At 45.5% G+C, this 20,360-nt stretch overlaps 1 protein-coding gene across 4 annotated transcripts in view; it reads left to right on the top strand.

The window, feature by feature from the left end:
- The window catches only part of Tns3 (tensin 3), a 271,594-nt gene that overhangs the window by 163,297 nt on the left and 87,937 nt on the right, over nt 1-20,360 (top strand). For all 4 annotated transcript variants that reach the window (XM_047560438.1, XM_047560439.1, XM_047560437.1 and 1 more), the window contains exons 15-16: nt 6-71; nt 1,053-1,157. In XM_047560438.1, the coding sequence (XP_047416394.1) occupies nt 6-71; nt 1,053-1,157 (171 nt within the window). The remainder of the gene's footprint in view (nt 1-5; nt 72-1,052; nt 1,158-20,360) is intronic.

Genomic DNA, 20,360 nt, shown 5'->3' with positions numbered 1-20,360 from the left:
TTCAGATGACCGTTTTCCTGACTATGGGAAGATTGAGCTAGTCTTCTCGGCCACACCTGAGAAGATCCAAGGTGGGTAGCCAGGCAGGATGCTTGGGCAGCTGGAGGTTGATGCTGACTGAGGCAGGTGTTGGTCCTGGCCTCCCACCTCTGTACATACTTGGAAACTTTCATAATCAAATTTTTAAAAGTAGGATACTGGATAGTGGGGAAGAGGCAGTTCAGAGACAATAAGGCCCACTTGGGTCAGTAAGACCTAGAAGTGACATGACTTGCCCAAAGCCACTTGACTGAAGAGGGAAGGAACTCTTTAGGGCTCAGTGGTGTTCCTGAGGGTCCACCTTCCATATACTGGGAAATTATACTAAATATTTACTTTTGTCCTCAACAAACCATGAACATTTTAGAAGAGAATTTTAAGTACAATAGACTACAGGTATCTAAGTGCTAAATAAATTCTCCTGTTTCATAAAAACATTTTTAAAAAAGCAACCCTTCTATCATCAAGGTGATAAATGAAAGTTCCACATGCATGAAAGTTTTAATTCCCTTTTAACAACCTGAAAAACAGTCACCCTTTTTCTAGGCTCACTGTCAGATTTAGACAGGAACTATTAAATGCAAGACTTGCGTGTTAAAGTTCCTGTTGGCATCTTTAGAATGACTAATGGCAGGAATATGGACTTAAGAGCCAAGAGTCTCAAAGTCATCCTTTCTGAGACCAAGTGACACCCAAAGGCACCCCTGTGTTCCCCCCTGTAAGATGATTCAAGGGCCTCCCTTTTGCAAAGTGGCACTCAGATCCCCAAGCCTGGCACAGTGCATGAATGACCAGTGTTCACCTTGCCTTTCCACTGAGAGGTTTTAGCTATTGTCAATAATTGTGCCTGTATCTCTGATTAGTGCCGTGGCATGTGGGGAGAGGGACTGTGAACACAGAGGCTTCACTTTCATGCTCCAATTCGGCAGCTCAGCTGCCCTCATCCCTTGGGTCTGATGGATGACAGAGGTGCTGGACTTTGTTGGGACTAATACCCTGCTGTGTCCCTGCAGCATGTGAGCATCTGCACAACGACCACAGAGTAATCGTGGACTATAATACAGCAGACCCGTTGATCCGCTGGGACTCATACGAGAACCTGAGTGCAGATGGAGAAGGTGCGTGCTGTCATCTCCCATGTACTGGCTGGGAGGGAGATGCGGGGAAGAAGGCCTGTTCACAGTTAGCTCAGAAAAACTCTGCTGTCTGCTCAGAAGATGAAAATCTCCCCATATTTCTAAACACAATTCTTTTCTTTTCTTTTTTTTCTTCAGTGCCAGGATTGAACCCAGGCCACATCCCCAGCCCTTTTTTCTATTTTATTTAGAGACAGAATCTTCTAAATTGCTTAGGGCCTTGCTAAATTGCTGAGGCTGGATTTGAAGTTGCGATCCTCCTGCCTCAGCTCCTGAATGACTGGGATTACAGGCATGCACCACCATGCCTGGCTTACTGTTATATTTTGAGGGTGTTCATGAGAAGCAGGCTTGGTGAAGTTGGGTAATGGTGGTTACTGTGAGCCTCCTCACCTGATGGTGTGTGTGTATGTGTTTCTCTCTCTTCCCTCTCTTCCCATTTGAATGTGGGGAATGCCAGGCAATAGTCACCGACAGTTGTCCTCCTGTTGTGTAGCCCTGGGGGTGACAGACCTTTGGACTTTGTTTCTGTTTGCTTGTTATATAGGTATCCCTGGGTCTGTGGCTGTATCATTCTGATCTCCATTGTTCTAAGACTGTCTCACCTACAGTGTTCTCTGTTCATCCATGGCTTATATAATGTGGGTCACAAGTAACACATGAAGCAGCAAAGAAACAAAAGGACAGCTGCCTGCTGGGATGACTGAAAGAAACAAGTGGGGGTGGATTTCAAAGAGAGGAGGCAGGGCTTCTGTGGTCATTCTGGTCTTTCATCTTTCTCAGCCACTGACTGAGAATCATTCCTGTTTTGGGGGAGTACATTATTTATTTTGGTCAAATTAGTTATATCCAGATGCACAGTATTTAAAAGCCAGTGTAGTACCCTTGTGGACTGCTTAATTTCCAGTTGGGAAGTTAGTATCTGTGGACTGTGCTGGGGGCACCTTATTGTATGTCCCTGGGCATCATGAGGCACTGCTTTGCTTGTGCTGGGGAAGTGTATGTGCTTCCTAGGTTGTGTGGGGTGACATTTCAACAATAGAAATTATTACAATGCCAAATATACCAGGACCAGAGGAGGTACCCAGAGATGGAATGCAAATTCTGAGGGTGAAGTTTGGGGTTTCAGCAGGCAGATTTTTGTAGAGGAGACCAGCCTTTCTATATAAGGTATATAGAAATTCTTTCCTGGTGCCAATCGTTCAGAACCCCAGGCCTTTAAGATACTTACATATTAAAACAATTCCAACTAAAAGCTTTTGGAAAATATTTGTATTATGTCTTAAAGATTCATAGTTCATACACAAATCATAAAGGCTATGAGGCAGATCCCTGTCACCTTTTCCAAAACTGGATGATCAATTTTTTTTTTTTTTTTTTTGTGCTGGGGATTGAACCCAGGGGTGCTTAACCACTGAGACACATCTCCAGCCTGTTTTATATTTTATTTTGAGACAGGGTCTCACTAAGTTGCTTAGGGCCTCACTAAATTGCTGAGGCTGGCTTTGAATTTGTGATCCTCCTGCTTCAGCCTCCCAGGCCTCTGGGATTCCAGGTACGTACCACTACACTTGGCTTGGATTATCAAATTTTTGACAGCAGAGCTCTTTTCCAGTGGCATCTATTAACATGAAGCATCACTCTTATCTGTCGATTGCCCTGTGCTGTCTTCTACTAGAGGAGAGAATATAGATGGGTTGGCCCCTGGAGAAGTGAGTAAATAGCCCAAGGTAAGAAGAGGGAGGGACAATTTGAAGAACTAGTCAGTGTTACTGAGGTTGGCTAACTCAGAATCCTAAAGTAGGCCCAGGAGGGAGGTTCTGATGGGTTCTGACGGGAATGACTGGGTTTTGCATCAGAATTGGCCAGCAGGCCATGTGATGAGGCTGCGAATGTGTGGTGTGGGGAGTCCACCAAAGTACAGGGCATGTGGCCAGGATCTGCTTGCAGTTGTCGTGCACATGGGAGTCTCTCAACATGGGAGCTCCCTTGTTGCTGAGGGCTTTGTGAGCCTGGAGGGGCAATGATCATGAGATGAGATGGAGGCTCCTGAGATTGTAGGTCCTGGTTGGATGACCTCTGTGTTCATGTTCTAGGAGGAGAGAGGTAAGGAGTCCAGTGTGTGGTATGGTCCCCTTGGGTCCAGCATGAGTGGGAACTGCTGCCAAGGAGAGCTTCACATTCACTACTCCATAGGCACCTGAGCCCCTGTCCCTTCAGGTGCCTTGAGCTAACGGGGCCCCAGGTCACATAAAACAGCAGTGGTGAGGGAACCACACTGGTTTTATATGGACAAATCAAAAACAAAGCAGTTGAGTGTCACCCCTCAGGGGTCATGTGAGAGTTCACAGAAAACGTATGAAAATGTACATGCACACACGTGTGCATGTGCATGAATCCTGGGTTGTGTTTAAACTTTTAAATGGTTTATAATGAGCAAAGGTTTATTCATAGCTCATAGTTTCCAAAGTTTCAGGTTGCTTAGACCTGTCGTCTCTGGGCTTGGTGGGAGGCAGAACCTCGTCATGTCAGGGAGCACGTGGCAGAGGAGGCTATCACGTCACAGGAGGTGGCTAGGAAGCAAAGAAGGAGAGAGGAAGGGGCTAGGGTCCCAACATCCTCTTCAAGGGCACACCCAGTGACCTAACTTCCTTCCACTAGGCCACACCTCCTTGACTTCCACTACCCCCAGTAGCTCTACTCTCAGGACCATGTCTTTACTGCATGGACTTTTGGGGGGACATTCCAGATGGAAATGATAGGTATGTACATTATAAAGGACTTTGTGACCAGTTGACGGAGTCAGAGAAGCTGAAAAAGCAGAGTACTAAACACTCTTGACCAGAGGAAACATCTTCCTGTTTCTTTGGAAGGATATGCCACTTGACTAGTATTGTTTTGGTCCATGAACTAACTTTGCACAGTAAGTGTGGCCTGACCATCACTTAACATGTTCTGAGAAAAATCCATCCTTAGGCAGTTTCATGTTGTACAAATGTTAGAATGTATTTACATAAACCCAGATGGCTACAGTATGACTAAGTGACATAATTTTATGTGACCACCGACACGTGCAGTCCATTGGTGACTAGGACCTTGTTATGTGGCACACAACTGTGGTCCAGTTAGAGGACTGTTGAAAGATGTGTTATATAAGGTTGCTAGGCCTCTCAGTCTTGTGGGTTCTCCTGGCCAGTGCCAGCCTTGCCCACCTGTGTTATCCCTTTTGGTACTTCTGCTCATTCTCAGGGTTCCCAATTATCGTTCCTGGAACACCACAGGCAGGCTTCACAGGCATGACTCTGAACCCTTGGAATTGTGGTGTCAGTTTCTTTGACTATACTTCAGGAAATCCGGGAGTGGGAAGGAGGTGGATGGAGTGAGTTTTCAGCTTTTCTTCTTGTAAATCAATTCATGCTTGTATCAGTACTTTTTGAAAATTCAGACTATTGAAAAGAAAGAAGGACAGATCACCTTGTGTTACCATTAAGAGACGCAGCACTTGTCTGGTATACTTTAGGCATGATTTTTAAATGTTCTATACGTGTTTCACCATGGAACCAACCCCAGGGTGTTTTATAACCTGAATTTATTTTAGTTTTTATTATTTTAGATACTGGGGATTGAACCCAGGGGGACTCAACCACTGAGCTACATTTCCAGACCTTTTTTTATTTTTCATTTTGTGACAGGCCCAGCCTGGTCTTGAACTTACCATCCTCCTGCCTTAGCCTCTGGAATCTCTGGGATTATAAACATGCACCACCACAACTCACTGACTTGAATTTTTTACTTAACCCAACTGTCTGAGTATTTGTGGGCATCTTTAAATTTTCTCTCTGCCCTGATGGTTGACTATACTGTGTTCTGTTAATGGGATTGGCATAGGGGATCTGATCTTATTGCTGTGCTCCTCTGAGGCTTGTGTTGTCTTTGTTAACCCAAAGCCAAGGCTACCATGACATCCCTGCCACCAAAGCTCTGTAGAACCCTCAGGCTGTGGGGGTTCCAGCTTTGGGTCTTTCTGCAAAGCCGTCCTCTAGAAAGCTTTCTCTGGAAAGATGGAGGGCTTGAGTTGTTCTCCTCATCCCCAGCTGTCCAACCTCTCAGATGTGGAGACAGCCTTCTCTGTCTCATTTCCCATGTGAGGTCCCAGACTTGGGTACCTGGACAAAGCCTCAGCCCTGGCAGGCAGCAAGTAGAGTCTCAGCTGCATTTCTTGCCAGAGCCTAAAACCTGTGCAGCATTAGTTCTTAGAGCTGTCTGGAGCTTTGAAGAGTAAAGGAAGGTTTGGCAGCCTCTAAAACGTTTTCTTTTAGCTGGAAAATGATGTATTATAGCACTCCTGTCTACACCCACCCCTTCCTCTAGCCCCTACTGGTTTAAAAAAAAAAAAAAGTTGACTTAAGCAGCATTTATCTCCAGAAACCCTTGCTGCCCTGGAATGGGGCCCTTTGCAGCTGCCTTCAACGGGGGCCCTTCTTAGGAAAGTGCTGCCTTTTATGTCAGCTGAATGCTCTGCTTTTTATACTAAGAATGGAGCGAGCCTTGAATCTGTCCCAGTGTGGGCAAGTGATCACAGATGTTCTGTCTTCGCTGTGGAGGGGCACACGTGGTTGTGGTCACTCCTGTCTTCATGAGTCTGTGGTCCTGGTGGGCAGTAGCCTGCTCTTTTTGCAAATCATGGTGCCAAGTCAGCATTTCCCAGGGCCCTCACCTCCCCTAGGTGAGTGGAGAATGTCTCAGAGCACACAGTGTGGCAGCCTGGCAGTACTGTCTTATTTGATCCTCACAAGGAACTTCTGAGCCCACTTTGGAGATGAAGGGAGTCATTCTAAGGGAAATGGAAAGCCGGGAGCAGCCAGGAGGCCTGGTTCTCTAGGTTCCCTGCTGTTGGTGATGGCGGGTGCTGTTGCACAGTAGATTGTCTCTCGTGTGAGAGCACACCAGGCAGAGCTTTGACTAGTGCCTTTCCTCATTTGGGACTGTGAGTGTCCTGGGTGTCACTGAATGTCACACCTTGTCACAAAGAGAATGGGATTCCTACCTGGCAGGATGTGACTGCTGTGTCAGGGTTGATTTGCTGTCATGGGCTGTGCCCCACAGCAACTTATCTCACTGAACTTGGAATGTTGCCACCAGGCAGATGATGGGCAAGATGAATCCCCCCTCCCAGTGTGTCCCCCTCCATGACCCAGAGTGATGAAGCCTCATGTCTCATTCTTTACCTACATGTGCAACATGCTATTTGGGGGCACTGTCCCTGGATTTCTGTCTCTCCTGGTCTGCTTTTTTTTTTTTTTTTGCAAGTAGTCTAACACTTATCTCTTCTCACTGTTGGGCTCAACCCCTTCACACTGGGTTCAGCATGGCTTTCTGCAGAGTTCTCAACACCTCTTATTGCCAGACCACTGTAGAATGTCTCATCTCTCATGGAGTCTGTCCTTGGCACTGGAGACACTTCCACATAGAGATTCTCTGTTTGCTCAGAAGAGTCACATGCTCACCTGGTTATGGTGGTGCACAGCTGTGATCCCAGTAACTTAGAAGGCTGAGGCAGATCACTGGTTCAGGACCAGCCTCAGCAACTCAGTGAAACCCTTAATAATTTAGTGAAATCCTGTCTCCAAAAAATAAAATGGGCTAGGGATGTAATTCAGTGATCAGGTGCCTGTGATTTCAATCTCCAGTATCAAAAAGAACTACATGCTCTGCTTGTTCAATTACCACATCTGTAAGATGGAAAATGACCTTTTTAAAGTAGATGATCCTCAACATGTCCTCCTCCAACTCTGAGCTTTTTATTATAGTATGTGCAATTTGTCTTTTTTATGTGTCAACATGAACTTATTGTTAACTATAGTCATCCTTCGGTTTCCATGAGGAGTTCCTTCCAGAACACCTCAGGATACCAAAGTGTGCAGTTGTTTAAATTCCTTATTATCAAATGGCAGTGTTTGCATATAACCTATTCCTGTTCTCCCATATATTTTAAATCATCTCTAGATTTCTTATGATACCTAATGCAAAGTAAATGTTAAATATGTAAATTATTGTGCACTATCGCCTAGAAATAATTACAAGGAAAATGTCTAAATGTTCAATATAGATGCATTTTAAAAAAATAATTTTGATCCGACATTGGTTGAATTCATGGATGCAGAAACTGCAGATATGGAGGGCTGACTGTGCATTATATATATATACATTAATAGTTCCCATAGGATGCCCTTAAGCTGTTATTGGCATATGTCATGAATTAAGAAAGAATGGAGGAACGTCTACTCTATCTATACAGTTTGGTAAAATTCACAAAGAAGATGACCTTTGCAGACAGGAAGTAAGGCAGAATTCAGAAGGGGGCATGCCTAGCCAAGGACAGGGCAGGGGAGAACAGGCATCTTTACCCAGCAGGAGTGCCTCAGATCTGACTAGAGCCAGATGTGTGTTCAAGGAAGCTGCAGGGCAGTGTGATGGGATGCAGGATTCATGGTTAGTAAGTGTCATTGTGCTGAGCCCATCTTCTGTGCTAATTGGCAGTGAGGTTCCCAGGAGCCACAGGACTGGATGATCCAGAGGCTAACGCAGGACCAGAGGATGTCCTACAGGCGACAGAGTCTAAAGAGCATGGAGGGTAGTGACGGGGTTTCTCTAATGCTCCAGCTGAGAACCAAACCAGATCTGAACTTGGGGAAGCTCTGGGGTTGAAGCGACAGCTTCAGGTACTTGAGAGGTGGTTGATTAAGCTTTGCACAGATCCAGAGGAAGGGCAAGTGGCAGGAAAACTTCAGGAATGACTGTGAGTTGGACATGAGGTTTTCCAGGCTGCTTCTTTGCCCTTGGTTTCTTGCTTTGACCTAGAACTTTCTGGCCAAACCTTGCCAGTGCAAGGTGAGCAAAGTGAGGGTCCCAAGCAACCCAAGGTTTGGGCTCTGCCACTTTAAGTGGATACCTTTATGAACATTCCTAGTGCTCAGACTTGGCTTCCCAGACAACCACAATTGTTACAGAGCTCCCGCAGCGGCTGCTGGAGCAGACAGTCTACGGGGATTCAGATTTCCCCACATCCTTTGCAATAAGGTGCAGTCCTGAAATGACTACACCTTCCCCTAGGACGCTCTGCCAAGCGCTCAATAATGGCTGATTAGGACAAGTTAGGTCAAGAAGTGCTGGCCACAGTGTGTGTGGAGTTGGCTGTGGACATGCCCTATCACGTTGCGACCAAGTTGCCATTTTGAAAGTGGATTTGAAAGCTGTTCTCCCCAGAAATTGTTTTCAGATTTGCAAAAGCAAAATAAGTTTTGACACTCCCCGGGAGGAAGGGGCTGCTGGAATCTGACAGACCAACCTCACACCCTGGCTCTGCTCTCTTAACTACTTGGGATTTCATTCTTCCTCTTGTCTATGCCTTGGTCCCTCCTGGTAAGATGGGATGCTGCTTCTAGTACATGCAGAGTGTATCTCTTCTTTGTGTGGTATTTGGCCACTTGTGAATGTTTGATTCTGTATCACACAGAGGAAAATGTCTTCAGATCTTTTCTCTCTTGACCTAAATAACAGTCAGAGAGTCTCCAAAGAATATAGCATTGCCATGGGACTAAGTATGGCATAGTAAACAATGAGCATATTCAGAGAGGAAAGGAAAGTTTTGAAAAGCAAAAATGAGGTGGATCATGTGAGATACTTCGAAGCCATAATCCTTAGTAGTAATGATTGATAATCAACAGTTGTCCGACAGATGTTTTTGCAGAAGGAATTATTGTAGAAAGTACTAGTGACCTCTGTGCAAGGTTGTGGCTGGCAGTTTTTATTTTGTCATTGTTACTATCAGAATCGTGCGTGAGAACCCTTCCTTCATATCCTCTTAACTTTATTTATTTTCGTTAGGGTTCACACAAGTGATACATTTTGATTCTGACAACCCCCAGGCAAGCTTTTCTGAGCATTACTTGCTTAGACATGAGAGGAAAAGCAGCCCTCATGAGGCATCTTAGGCTGGGATGAGTGATGATGGGCCAGATGGGTGCTCTAGGTCTCAGAAAGCTCCCTTCCTTCCCTTTCCTCTCCTCTCTTGATTGTAAATCAAGGCTGTTACCCCAGGCCCCATAGCACAAAAGGTCCCTTTGCAGTTATATAGTGACCCAAGTACTGAGTCCTGCTGAATATCACTTGATTGGGGGTATGAGGCACAATGTGGTCTGGCAGGTAGGAGTGAGGGTTGTGGCTCCTTTAGTGCCATACATCCTTTATGTTGAGAACCATAATCCAGTTCTGGGCATACTACTTTTTTAAAATGGACAGAACTAGTCAGAGAGGGTGAGTTTGATATTGGGACAAAGGAGTGGTGCCAGGATCTGAGCTGGCATTTTATTAAGCATCTGTTACTTTTCCAACCTAAGTGGTATTTGAAAAATATCCTGAAAAAAATATGTCATCCTGTACTGGTTGCATTCAGTTAGCCTGCGTGAGTCCCAGTGATGACTCCTGGAGTCATATAGCTTTTCCTGTGTGAATGAGGTACTGCTTTGACACTTGGTCCATGCATAAGCCCCATCACCCTGGGACTCTCTGGTGCCCTTGCTGGGTTCCCCTGTACAGGGTGTCCTGTGGGTGTAGTGGGGACTGGCAGGTGTGTAGTTTGTCTGTATCACTGCAGCTACTGTGTCTGAGTTCAGCAAGTCATGCATCTTTATTCCTCTCTAACTTTCCTTTCTGGATTTATGATCAGTATCTCTAGCACTCTTTGATGACTGCACCCACTTAGCCAACACATGCACAGTGACTCACACTTCTGCCCTACATTCCTTCCCCAGAGTTGTGGGTCTTTGGACTCTGATATATACCCTTGGGAACTAGTAGCTTAGTTATTGTGCTGGTGGGTTTGCTGAGACATGCACCTGGATGTGGCCTCCACCATGCTGTGCCTCTGGGGCCCTGATTGCACAGTATCACATTCCATGGAACTGCAGACCACCTGTGGCAGCCCTGGCATTGTGAGGTTTGTGCTTTCCCTCTTCTTTAACAGCTTTGGCTAACATCCTTCAGCCAAGCCCCCCTTCTGAGTGTTCTCTTCCACTGTCCTGGCCTGGGTTGACTGCATGGTGATGCTATGCCACACCTGCAGAGTTTCTGTCTGTGTCTTCTGTGGGGAGAGCCTCTTTTTCCATTTCCAGGAAGTCAGGTTTACAATCTCATTTCTCCTTTGCATAGCCTGCAAGTACATTTCTCATTTTGCCAAGTCCAACTTTAAATATTTGATGAAGGGAACCTAAAGTATGACAAAGAATGGGGCTAGGATTACAGAAAATTGGGGGCTGTTTTCCTCATGTGCTTATTAAACTTGTGTGCCTCCCAACCCTTGAGCAGCCTCACCTCCACCTTTGGCTGGAAGAGGAAGACTCCATGCATGTTATTTCTCTCTTTTTTTTTTTTCAGGCTTAAAAAAATGCCTGGGGAGGCCATTTATTTTCTTATTTATTTTGGTATTGGGGATTGAATCCAGGAGTGCTTACCCACTGAGCCAGAGTCCCAGCCCTTTTTTATTTTGAGACAGGGTCTTGTGAAGTTGCTTAGGACCTGTTTTCGTTAGCTTTTTTGCTGCTGTGACTAAAAGATCTGAACAGAACAATTTTAAAGGAGGAAAAGTTTAGTTGAGGGCTCACAGTTTAAGAGGTCTTCGTCCATAGAAGTTCATTCCTTGGGGCTTCAGGTGAGGCTGAACATCATGGTGGGAGAGTGTGGCAGAGGGAAGCAGATCACATCATGAGAGACACTCCACTCTCCAGATATAAAATATATACCCCATAGCCACGCCCCCAATGAACCCCTTTCTTCAGCCACACCCCACCTGCCTCCAATTACCACTCAGTTAATCCCTTAAGGGATTAATTCACTGATTAAGTTAAAGCTCTCCCAACCCAATCATTTCTCCTCTGAATCTTCTTGCACTGTATCACATGTGAATTTTGGGGGGATACCTCACATCCAAACCATAATAGTCTTTACCAAGTTGCTGAGGCTGAATTTGAACTTGTGATCCACCTGGCTTAGCCTCCTGAGACACTGGGATTATAGGTGTGAACTACCAGGCCTTTCAAATCATGCATATATGACTGTATCACACACTCCTCTCTTTGGAGAGTGTTGCAAAGTAAAGAGGAGGCAAGGACCCTAAGTGGAGGGGAAGGTGGCCAATGCATTAAGGGCAAAGGGAAGTGTTTGTATTAAAAAAAAATTACTCAATGGGACAATCTCTTTGACTTTTATCCTTTGTCTCTTCAGGGACAGGCATCCCATACCCAGAGGTGCATACTCAGCCCTGCTACTCCAGCCCATGAAGGCTGTCTGGACCAGGGAGACACAATCTACATGCATGTTCCTTTAAGGAAATGGTTCTCCTGCCATTTATGGTGTACTTTCTTGGCTTAGCAGTGTTTTGGGGGTCAATAGCTTTCAAGCTCTATTTCTGCAGCTCCAGGATTCCGAGTTGGTACTTGGGGAATAGACCTATTCTCTCCCCATCCAACCCCTGCTGAAACCCTCCCCAGCCACCATCCTTCCTCACCTTCACATTAGATTGCACATAAAGCTTTGTTTGAAGATCAAATTAAGCTGAAAGTCAAAAACTACTGCCCTGTGTTCCTGGCACTATGGGAAATTAAAATTGCTTTTAAGTTTTCACAAAACCTTTGATGTTAAACATACACAATTGCATATTTTCTTAAATACTCTCTGTACTCTCTGCAAGCCCAAGAATAATTTTCATTCCATTACTGTTTTCTGAGATGTCTTGAAAAATAGGGCATGAGAGCAGAAGGTTCAGGGTAAGGCAACCAATGAGTATGTTCCTCACTTGAGTCATTTTGAATCATTTAATTTATTTAGCACAGATTGTAGAGGACATTTATTTGTTTGTTTTTGGTAAAGCAGCCAGCTTTTTCTTTTTTTGGTGAGGGGGCTACACGGTGGATTGAACTCAGGGGCACTCGACCACTGAGCCACATCCCCAGCCCTATTTTGTATTTTATTTAGAGACAGGGTCTCACTGAGTTGCTTAGCACCTCACCTTTGCTGGGACTGGCTTTGAACTCGTGATCTTCCTGCCTCAGCCTCTTGAGTCACTGGAATTCCATGCGTCACCCCCCACTCCTGCCCCCCGCACCTCGAGCGCGTAGCACAGCTAGCTATTTTTTGAAGATCAGGGTCATTTCAATGTCAGTGTGTGACATGTAAGAGAAGTGAGCTTCAAAGGATCTTTATTTTGTGAAGGGTAACAACCTTAGTCCCCTGTGTGGGTAAAAGCTGTATCTGTCCACTCCACTGTGGGCCTTTCTCCCCATGGCTGCTGCATTGGGTGGAAGATGCATGTTGGGCAGAGAGAGGTTGTAAACTTCTGGTGTGCTACTCTGTCCAGCTATATGGGTAGGCCTGGCATGAATGCTCATGAGCCAGAGCAGGCCTCCAGAGGCCACTTTGTTGTGTGGATGGGGGTGTGATTGGGGCTAGTTGGGAAGAGGATGCTCATGTCAGGGCCCAAAGAGGATGAGCACCTGGTGATGGAGCTAGCAGTTGCTCTGGCTGGATTTGGGAGCTGAGATTTAAATGATGAGGATCTGAGTGATGGATGAGAAGCATAGGAAACACTGTTGGCTGCAAGGAATGGGAAAGTAGGTCTCGGGTACAGAGGAGAGTGTCCTAAGAAAACCCTGGGGAACCCCATGCATGTCCTGCTCTCTTGAAGGATTCCAGATGGGGTAGACACTTATTTGTAGGAAGCTTCTTTCACATACCAAGAGCCAGACATCTGTCTGCTGTTTCTTTATATGCACATAGTAACAAGTTGGTTAACAGAGATGGTGTGCCCTATGATGCTTGGTCTTGGGGACTTTATTATGGAAAAATGAAATACTTTAGATTCATGTAGATAATATTCTGTGGAAAAATATACTATGAAAACTCAATACTGTTTTTTTTAAACCAAGGAGCTAAGAATTAATTGTTACTTGGGATCTGTTTTCAGTGCAGTTATACCAATAGTTAAGGTCGTATTGATATTTGAGGTTGACTGTGGGGATTCTGCTGAGATTTCAATAGCCATCCTTAGCCACTGGACTAGGAACTGAGTGTGAGAGGCCGCTGGGCTCTTAGCAGGGATGAGACAAATGAGTTAGGACCAAGAGTTATGACCAATCCAGGTCCTTTACTGAGTCGGGGGTTAGAGGCTATGAGAAAACCTTCCTTCTCTCAGTATTGGGGTTCATTCTTCATTGTTGTACTTTTGAAATGTCATTCTCTTTTTAATCATAAGTCAGAGGACTTGGGAGGTCACCTGGGAAGCAAAGTCAGGGTGACCACCTTCTGGGGAAAGCATGAGAGAAAACTAGGGGTGGTTTGGGAGTGGTCTCTCCAGGACTCTGGGGTACAGTCCTCCTCCCTTCCTCCTCTCACTGAGCATTGAGAATGCTGGGTGCTATATATAAAGTGCTGGATGGGATGGGTGCCCATAGCCCCATGCAAAAGCCAGGACACTACTGTAGCTACTGACTGTTGTCATCAGAGTTTGCCATTGTGGGGTGCTGGTGATGAGCCACAGTTCTGAGCATGATTTATGTTAACACTTAATCCTGACCACCCCTGGAGGAGACAGATGACTTGGTGCATCCTTAGAGTGGGCCTGGCCAACCAGCTGTGCTTCTTCCCCTAATACATGCAGGTCAGCATGGGCAGGGACTGGTCAGAGCAAGTGGGCGTGGTGCCTGGTGCAGAAGTATGGATACAGAAGGGGAGGAAGAACTGGGGATGAGTTCACAGGCCATGGCCTTTCCACCAAAGTTAGAGGTTGCTGTATGGATAGTGTGGTGTGTCCAGTGATGCTGCAGATCTGACAGGGTAGAGCTTCTTATGATTTTGGCAGTGGCCACATTGGAGGAGGAAGGCAGCAATGCCCTCTGGGTGTAGATGGGTCATGGAAGGAAGCACAGTGGTTGCCCTTGGTGTGAACTTGATGCTGAAGTTAAACATGCATCAGTTATGACTTCACCATCCTGAGGGAAGGCCCGGTACACATGGAGAAGAGTTAGAACTACTTCAGAGTTCTAGTGGCCATGTGGGATGGTAGAGGCCATCTATCATGTGAGAAGAGCTCAAAATTTTTGAAGCATGGTGGCAAGTGAAGATTATGTCATAAGAAATGTTAAATATGAACTGAAGAAAGTTCTCTGAAATCTGGAGGGTTAAGGCCAGGGTCCCAGTTAGATGTTGGTTTCCCAGGAGAAGCCATGGAAATGCTTGTGTTGATGAGCATGATTCAAAGCTAGTGGTGAATGTGAGGACAGGTGGGGATGTGGAATGGTGACCACCAGGGCTAGAGAATGGCAGCCTGAGGGAAGACGCAAGTTTCCAGGGAGAAATAAGTTTGGGGTGGATGTATCCCGATGCAGGGCCCCTGTGGGGAATGCCAAGGCCCCGGCAAGACCTGGGTTTGGCCTGGTGGATGAGAGTGGGGAAGGACCCTGGAGCAGATACTGGGGCTCAGTTTGGCGGATTGTCAACTTAGAAGGATGAGCCAGTAGAGAAAAAGTTCAGAGAGGTTCATGCAGAGGGAAACTATGGAGATTGAAGGGTCAGGTGACCAGAGAGACCTAAATGTTTTCAAAGTAAGTAGTGTTGTACGTTAGAATCAGAACTGTCTCCCAGAAGACATGGTGGAGCCAATTCCATGGGTTTTCTTCTTCCTCCTGAGTAAAGACTTTCCAGGAGATCTTGCACAAACCCTCTTCCTGCAGTCTAAAGAAGCTGTACCCTGATCCTTCCAATGGGTAGTTTTCTTTTCACTTGGAACCCTGAATACAAGGGTGATCTGACTGCAGCATTGGTCACCTCTTGGCACCAGCTTGGTTCTATTGCCAAGAGAGTGCTCAGAAGAGAGTAACTTCTCCCTCCTTGGATGTCATGTGTCCTAGGTTCCATGCAGAAACCCCTCGTCTACTTCAGAGTTAGAACTTGTGGCTATGTCTCCCTCAACCCTGGGTGCTTTCCTTTAAATCTCTGTGTATGTACATGTACACATGCATTTGAGAATGATTATCATTGTTTTCTAAATGTGCCCTTGTTACCATGTGGTTCCTAGCCTTAAGGATATTCTTCCTTTTAATTTATTTTTTATTAAGATCAAATCCATGAGACATAAATTCACCATTTAAATCACTTTAGTGATATTTAGTACATTCACAAGGTTGTGCAAGAGGTCACCAGTATCCAGTTTCCAATCATTTCTATCACCCCAGAATGAAGCCCTATGCCATTAGCAGTCACTTCTAGTTCCTCCCTTGCTCAGCCCCTGGCAACAATTAATCTACCTAAGGATTTTCCTCTTCTGGACATTTCTCACAAATGGAATCATCTCACAAATGGATGCTTTGTGATGCACTTCTTGGATTTGATTTAAGTTTTCAAGGTTCATTCAGGTTGTATGTCCTTCCTTTTTGTGGTTGGATCAAATTGTGATTATTCATACATCAACTGATGGGCATTTCGGTTATTGCCACTTTTTGCCTAATATGAATAATGTTGCTTCAAACAAACATGGTTCTACATGTGTTGACATTAGGATATTCTTAAACCTTTTCTACTTTTTAATTTTTTTTCTTTACCACTGAGCTACATCCCCACTCCTTTTGATTTTTAATTTTGAGATAGAGTCTTGCTGAGTTGCTGAGCCTGACCTTGAATTTGTGATCCTCCTGCCTCAGTCTCCTGAGTCACTGGGATGACAGACATGTAGCACCATGTCCAGTTGTACTAATTTTTGAAATTTCTACATCTTTTACCATCCAAAATAGTATCATATGTTCTTCAAGTCTTCTGTCCCACATGGGCAGCTTATTTTGGAGCTATTGAGAAACTCATTTCAGTATTTTCTTCATTAGAAATATTATCCCATGCATACAAAATTAGAAGTTTTCAGGGTTAAGAGGTTTGGGGCCTCTCAAAACTCTCTGAGCCACAGAACTGCCTTCTGGCCAAACTTCAGCAAAGTCTCAAGGACCGTGTTGTTTCATGAGAAGTTAATAGTAACAGTCTGAGCAGGCTTCATGTAATCAAAAACCCACTGTTGGGGAACATATGAAAATGAGCATTTTGACATGCCTTCTCAGTGGCCACCAGCAACACAAACAGCAAGGTCTGAAGCCAAAGTGGTGCTAGCTGCCATATAATTCATGAAGACTTATAGCAGTTTATTTATAAAGCTATTATTGACATGAGGAAAATTCACCCGCAGCCACACACACACACAAAGACAAACCTCAAACCCTAACATAAATGCAACCCAGAGCAACATTAAAGGAAGTATCCCTTTGGAAACATATAATCCTGGAACTTCTGTTGGAAATGGACAAAAGAGTCCACTTGTCAGGGTACAACTATTTTTGCTCACTTACTCATCATTAATACCTTAGCTGTTGTTTTTCTTGGACAGTTTTGTGATGCAAAGCTCAACATTCGAGATGTGTGGACTATGGAAGGCTGGGTCCCCCAGCCATAGCTGGACATAGAGTTGGGTCCAACTTGGCAAGACCTCAGGAGAAGCATAGACGTTCATTTTAGTCCTCAAATCAAGTTATTCAAATATCTGTTCCAAATCTTTTTTTTTTTCTTTTGATGTGTATTCTTTGAAGGGAGAATATGATCTGATAAGTTGGTCACTGCCTTTTTTGCGGTGACCCTGATGTTTGTAGATATGGGAACAATGAGTTGCTTCCCTTGATAGGAAGATGGATTAGTCAATACCTTTTACAGAATGCCAAATGTAAAAGAACTTCTTGCACAAGAAGTGCATTATGTTGTATCATAAAAGAGATCCTTTCTCCCAAGGGTGAACTGAGTTTATCTTGATATCTTTTAAAAAATGTGTGCCTCTGTGGTGTTTTAACCAGGTGATTTATTGAAGACGTGTGTTACCTTCCGCCTGCACTTACAGCCCAGGCGTGTCCTGTCTCCCCTGCAGGCTGATTGAGTGGTAGCATTTATAGGACTTCTCATGTACTGTGGAAATCTGAAGGATGTGTGTGGACTTCGCTTGTGTGTAGTAGCGTGTTCTGTTCACTTAGAGCATGTGTAACCAACTGTTCAGCCAGAGTGAGGGGTGAGCCATTGACTGAGGCTCACCTAAGGTGAATATAATGAGACCTGAGCTGAAAGGGATCTGCTACAGACACCACAAAAAATATGCTGTGTGCAGTTAACATCGGCAATGTAGTCTCCACCACATCGAGCGTGAAAGATGGAAACAGCTCCCAGGAGTTGGAGGAGGTTTGGCAAAGATTTCCTGCTGGACATTTTGAAGAAATTAAAGAGAGGCCGAAACAGTCGTTAGTGCTGGCTCTGGATGTCCCTTTAGAAGTTTCTGTAATGAATGCAGAAGTCTGAGGGACTCTTTGGAGGAGTCCTTTTCCCCGCCTCCTCCGCCTCCACAGTTCAAATTTCACTAAACCTGATTGCACCAAACCCCACCCTTGTGTTTACATTGCACTGGTCTTTTTGGCAGAATCAAAGTCCCTGCGTGGCCAACAAGATTTTTTTACCTTCTTCACTGGCTGGAGCAGGAGGCCACGGGGGCCCTGGGAGGGAGGCGGGGCGCCCCAGTCCCGGGATGCTGCTGCAGGCTTTCCTTGAGGAAAACTGCAGCTGACAGTTGCAGACTGAAAGAGCCACTGCATGTTTGGAAGGAAGGTAAGCAACGTGTGTGCATGTGTGTTCCTTCTGAAAGGCTCTATATGCCTGAAACTGAGCTGTGTGCTTTATGAGACTTGCCAACGTGCCAAGAGGTGGTGCTGACTGGAGATGGGGGAATCTTGGCGTGTAATGTGTAATAATAAGCAGAACAGAAGCATTAACCCTGCATGCCCTTCAGGGCTAGTCTAAGAATGTCTTTATTTGCAATCTAAAAGAGTGTAATTCACCTACTTTTTGGGGGAGAGCTCAGTGGTGGTCTGATGTAGCATGTTTGGATTTTCTGGTTGACTCCCTGACTGACTGACTCAGGTTATAAGACTGAATGGATGTCCTGTTTTTCTCTCTGCTTGGTCAGAATGTGTTTCCCATTTAAAAGTGTTCCCATGGAGCTGGGCTGTGGGGTCAGAAGACTGCCAGGACAGGTGCCAACTCCAGGGCCTGCCCACCTCTGGTGTTGGGCATGAGGGGTCTGCCCTGTACAGCTACCCTGGTCCTCACCGATGTGTGTGTAGCGGGGGGGCACCTGGGCTGTCTTTGGGACCTGCCTGTCATAGCCCATGGAGAACCCCCAGTCCCCCTTTATCATCACATTCCAAAGCCTCACCCAGGAGACCAGAGTGCCTGGAATCCACAGGCTCCTGAGCCACTCCTGGCTGAAGTGGGGCATGGGGCACGTTCCCTCCCTGGGAGGCTGCTTGTGGCTGGACGGGCGTGTCTGCATGGAGGGGCCCTGCTCCAGTTTTTGCTTTTATTATTTTTTTTTCCCCCTGCTCTACATTTCTCAAGAATTTACAGCCTGCCTGGTTTTTAGCAAGCATGGGCGCCAAGCTTAGCGGTGCTGGCCAGTGAAGGAGTTTTCAGCGCCTTCCTGGATATCTCAGCCTGGTGTGCTGCTGCCACCAGCTACAGGTGTCCTCCCTGCCTTCGATGGCTTGCCTTGAAGCTCAGAGGGTCGATTTGTATTTTGGGGCTCAGGACAATAAGGCTGATACACCAAGAGGATGATGTTTTAGAAGGGAGTCACTTCTGAAGAGAAATAAAAGTAGGGAGAGAAATAGAGGTTGCTTTCTACAGAATAGAAGTTTATTACCATCTTAGTGATTAAAAAAAAAAAGAATTAGAGGAAAGGGGCACATTCCACCCCACCCTCTAATATATTGAAGCCATAGAGTCTCTTATTGTGTAGATTAGAGTTGATATTCTTGAAGGCCCAAGCATAGGCATCTTTTCTTAGCTCTTGACTTTATCTGGAATTAAAAATGATTCAGTACAAACTCAGAAAATCTTTAATTAGCACAGGGGCAGAATCCTTTTGTAATAAAATAAAAGCTAACCTTGTTTCAGTGTGAGTTGATAAATGCTCTAATTATAAATGTCCACATGGAAAAAGAGCAGTTTTTGCATGTGTGAGCCATTTATGTGTGTGAGACCAGCTAGGTAACACCAACTTCCCCTAAAATGGAACCCACCTGGCACAAGCATCTTCTGATGGTAAAGGGCAGGTCTTTGGCACCTGCAGCTCCCACCAGGCCTGAAGGGAGGAGGTACCTTTGGGATATGACCAGAGCTACCCACATTTCCCCACCCAGCTGTAGATCAAGAGGGTTCATTAACCTCCAGAAGTAACTCCCTTCTAACTTAACACTGTTTTATGTTCTGGGCTCCAGTCTGGTTTTCAGCCCTCTTGTCTTGGTGATGGACTTTTCCTTGTCCAGGGACTGAAACCTGGACCTTCATCACCAGCACTGGTATTGCCTACTGGCTGTGCCACAGCCTGTGGTGTCATACCCATATGTCATAGAGTTTGCAGGTCCATTGCAGGTGCTGCAGCCCAGCTGTCAGTTGACTTAGCAAGTCCAGAAGAAACAGTTCCTAACTACTGAGATGAGGTCGGATGACATTGATGGGATCCCAGGGTACAACTTCAGGGTCTGCTGAGCCACCTTGTGCCTACCCCCAGGGAGCAGGCCCAGTCTCTGTGCCTGTTAGCCTTATGACCTCTAAGGGTCAGCAGAAGAGCCCATTGCCTCCCTAGCTTTTTTTGAGCCAGATGAGGCTGTAGGCAGAAAATGTGAACACAGTGGCTGCCCCACCAGCCTGTTCCTGTACTTTTATCCATGCTGTTACCAGTCGCTGAGGGTACTTTTAGAAAAGTGTGCAACTTGGACACACTTCATAGGACTTGAGCCCAGCAGCTCTGCCACAAAAACCATGTGTATAGACAGTTTGAAAAATGGATGCCTGGGACAATTTGAGTCATGTGAAATGATGACTTATGGAGCTTTTTGACAAATAAGAAATAGATCTTTTGCTAACATAACTGCATATAGATTCATGTTTAGAAGCATTTCTTCCCCTGAGCTACTTGGACTCAGGACTTGGACGGGTATGGAACACTTTGTTTCCCCCATTTCTGGGCCCAGAGTGGACACAGATATGAATCATAAGTGA

This window comes from Sciurus carolinensis, chromosome 8, assembly GCF_902686445.1.
Source record: "Sciurus carolinensis chromosome 8, mSciCar1.2, whole genome shotgun sequence".
In the NCBI taxonomy this organism is placed as follows: Eukaryota; Metazoa; Chordata; class Mammalia; order Rodentia; family Sciuridae; genus Sciurus; species Sciurus carolinensis.
This window is presented reverse-complemented; position numbering and strand designations above follow the sequence as displayed.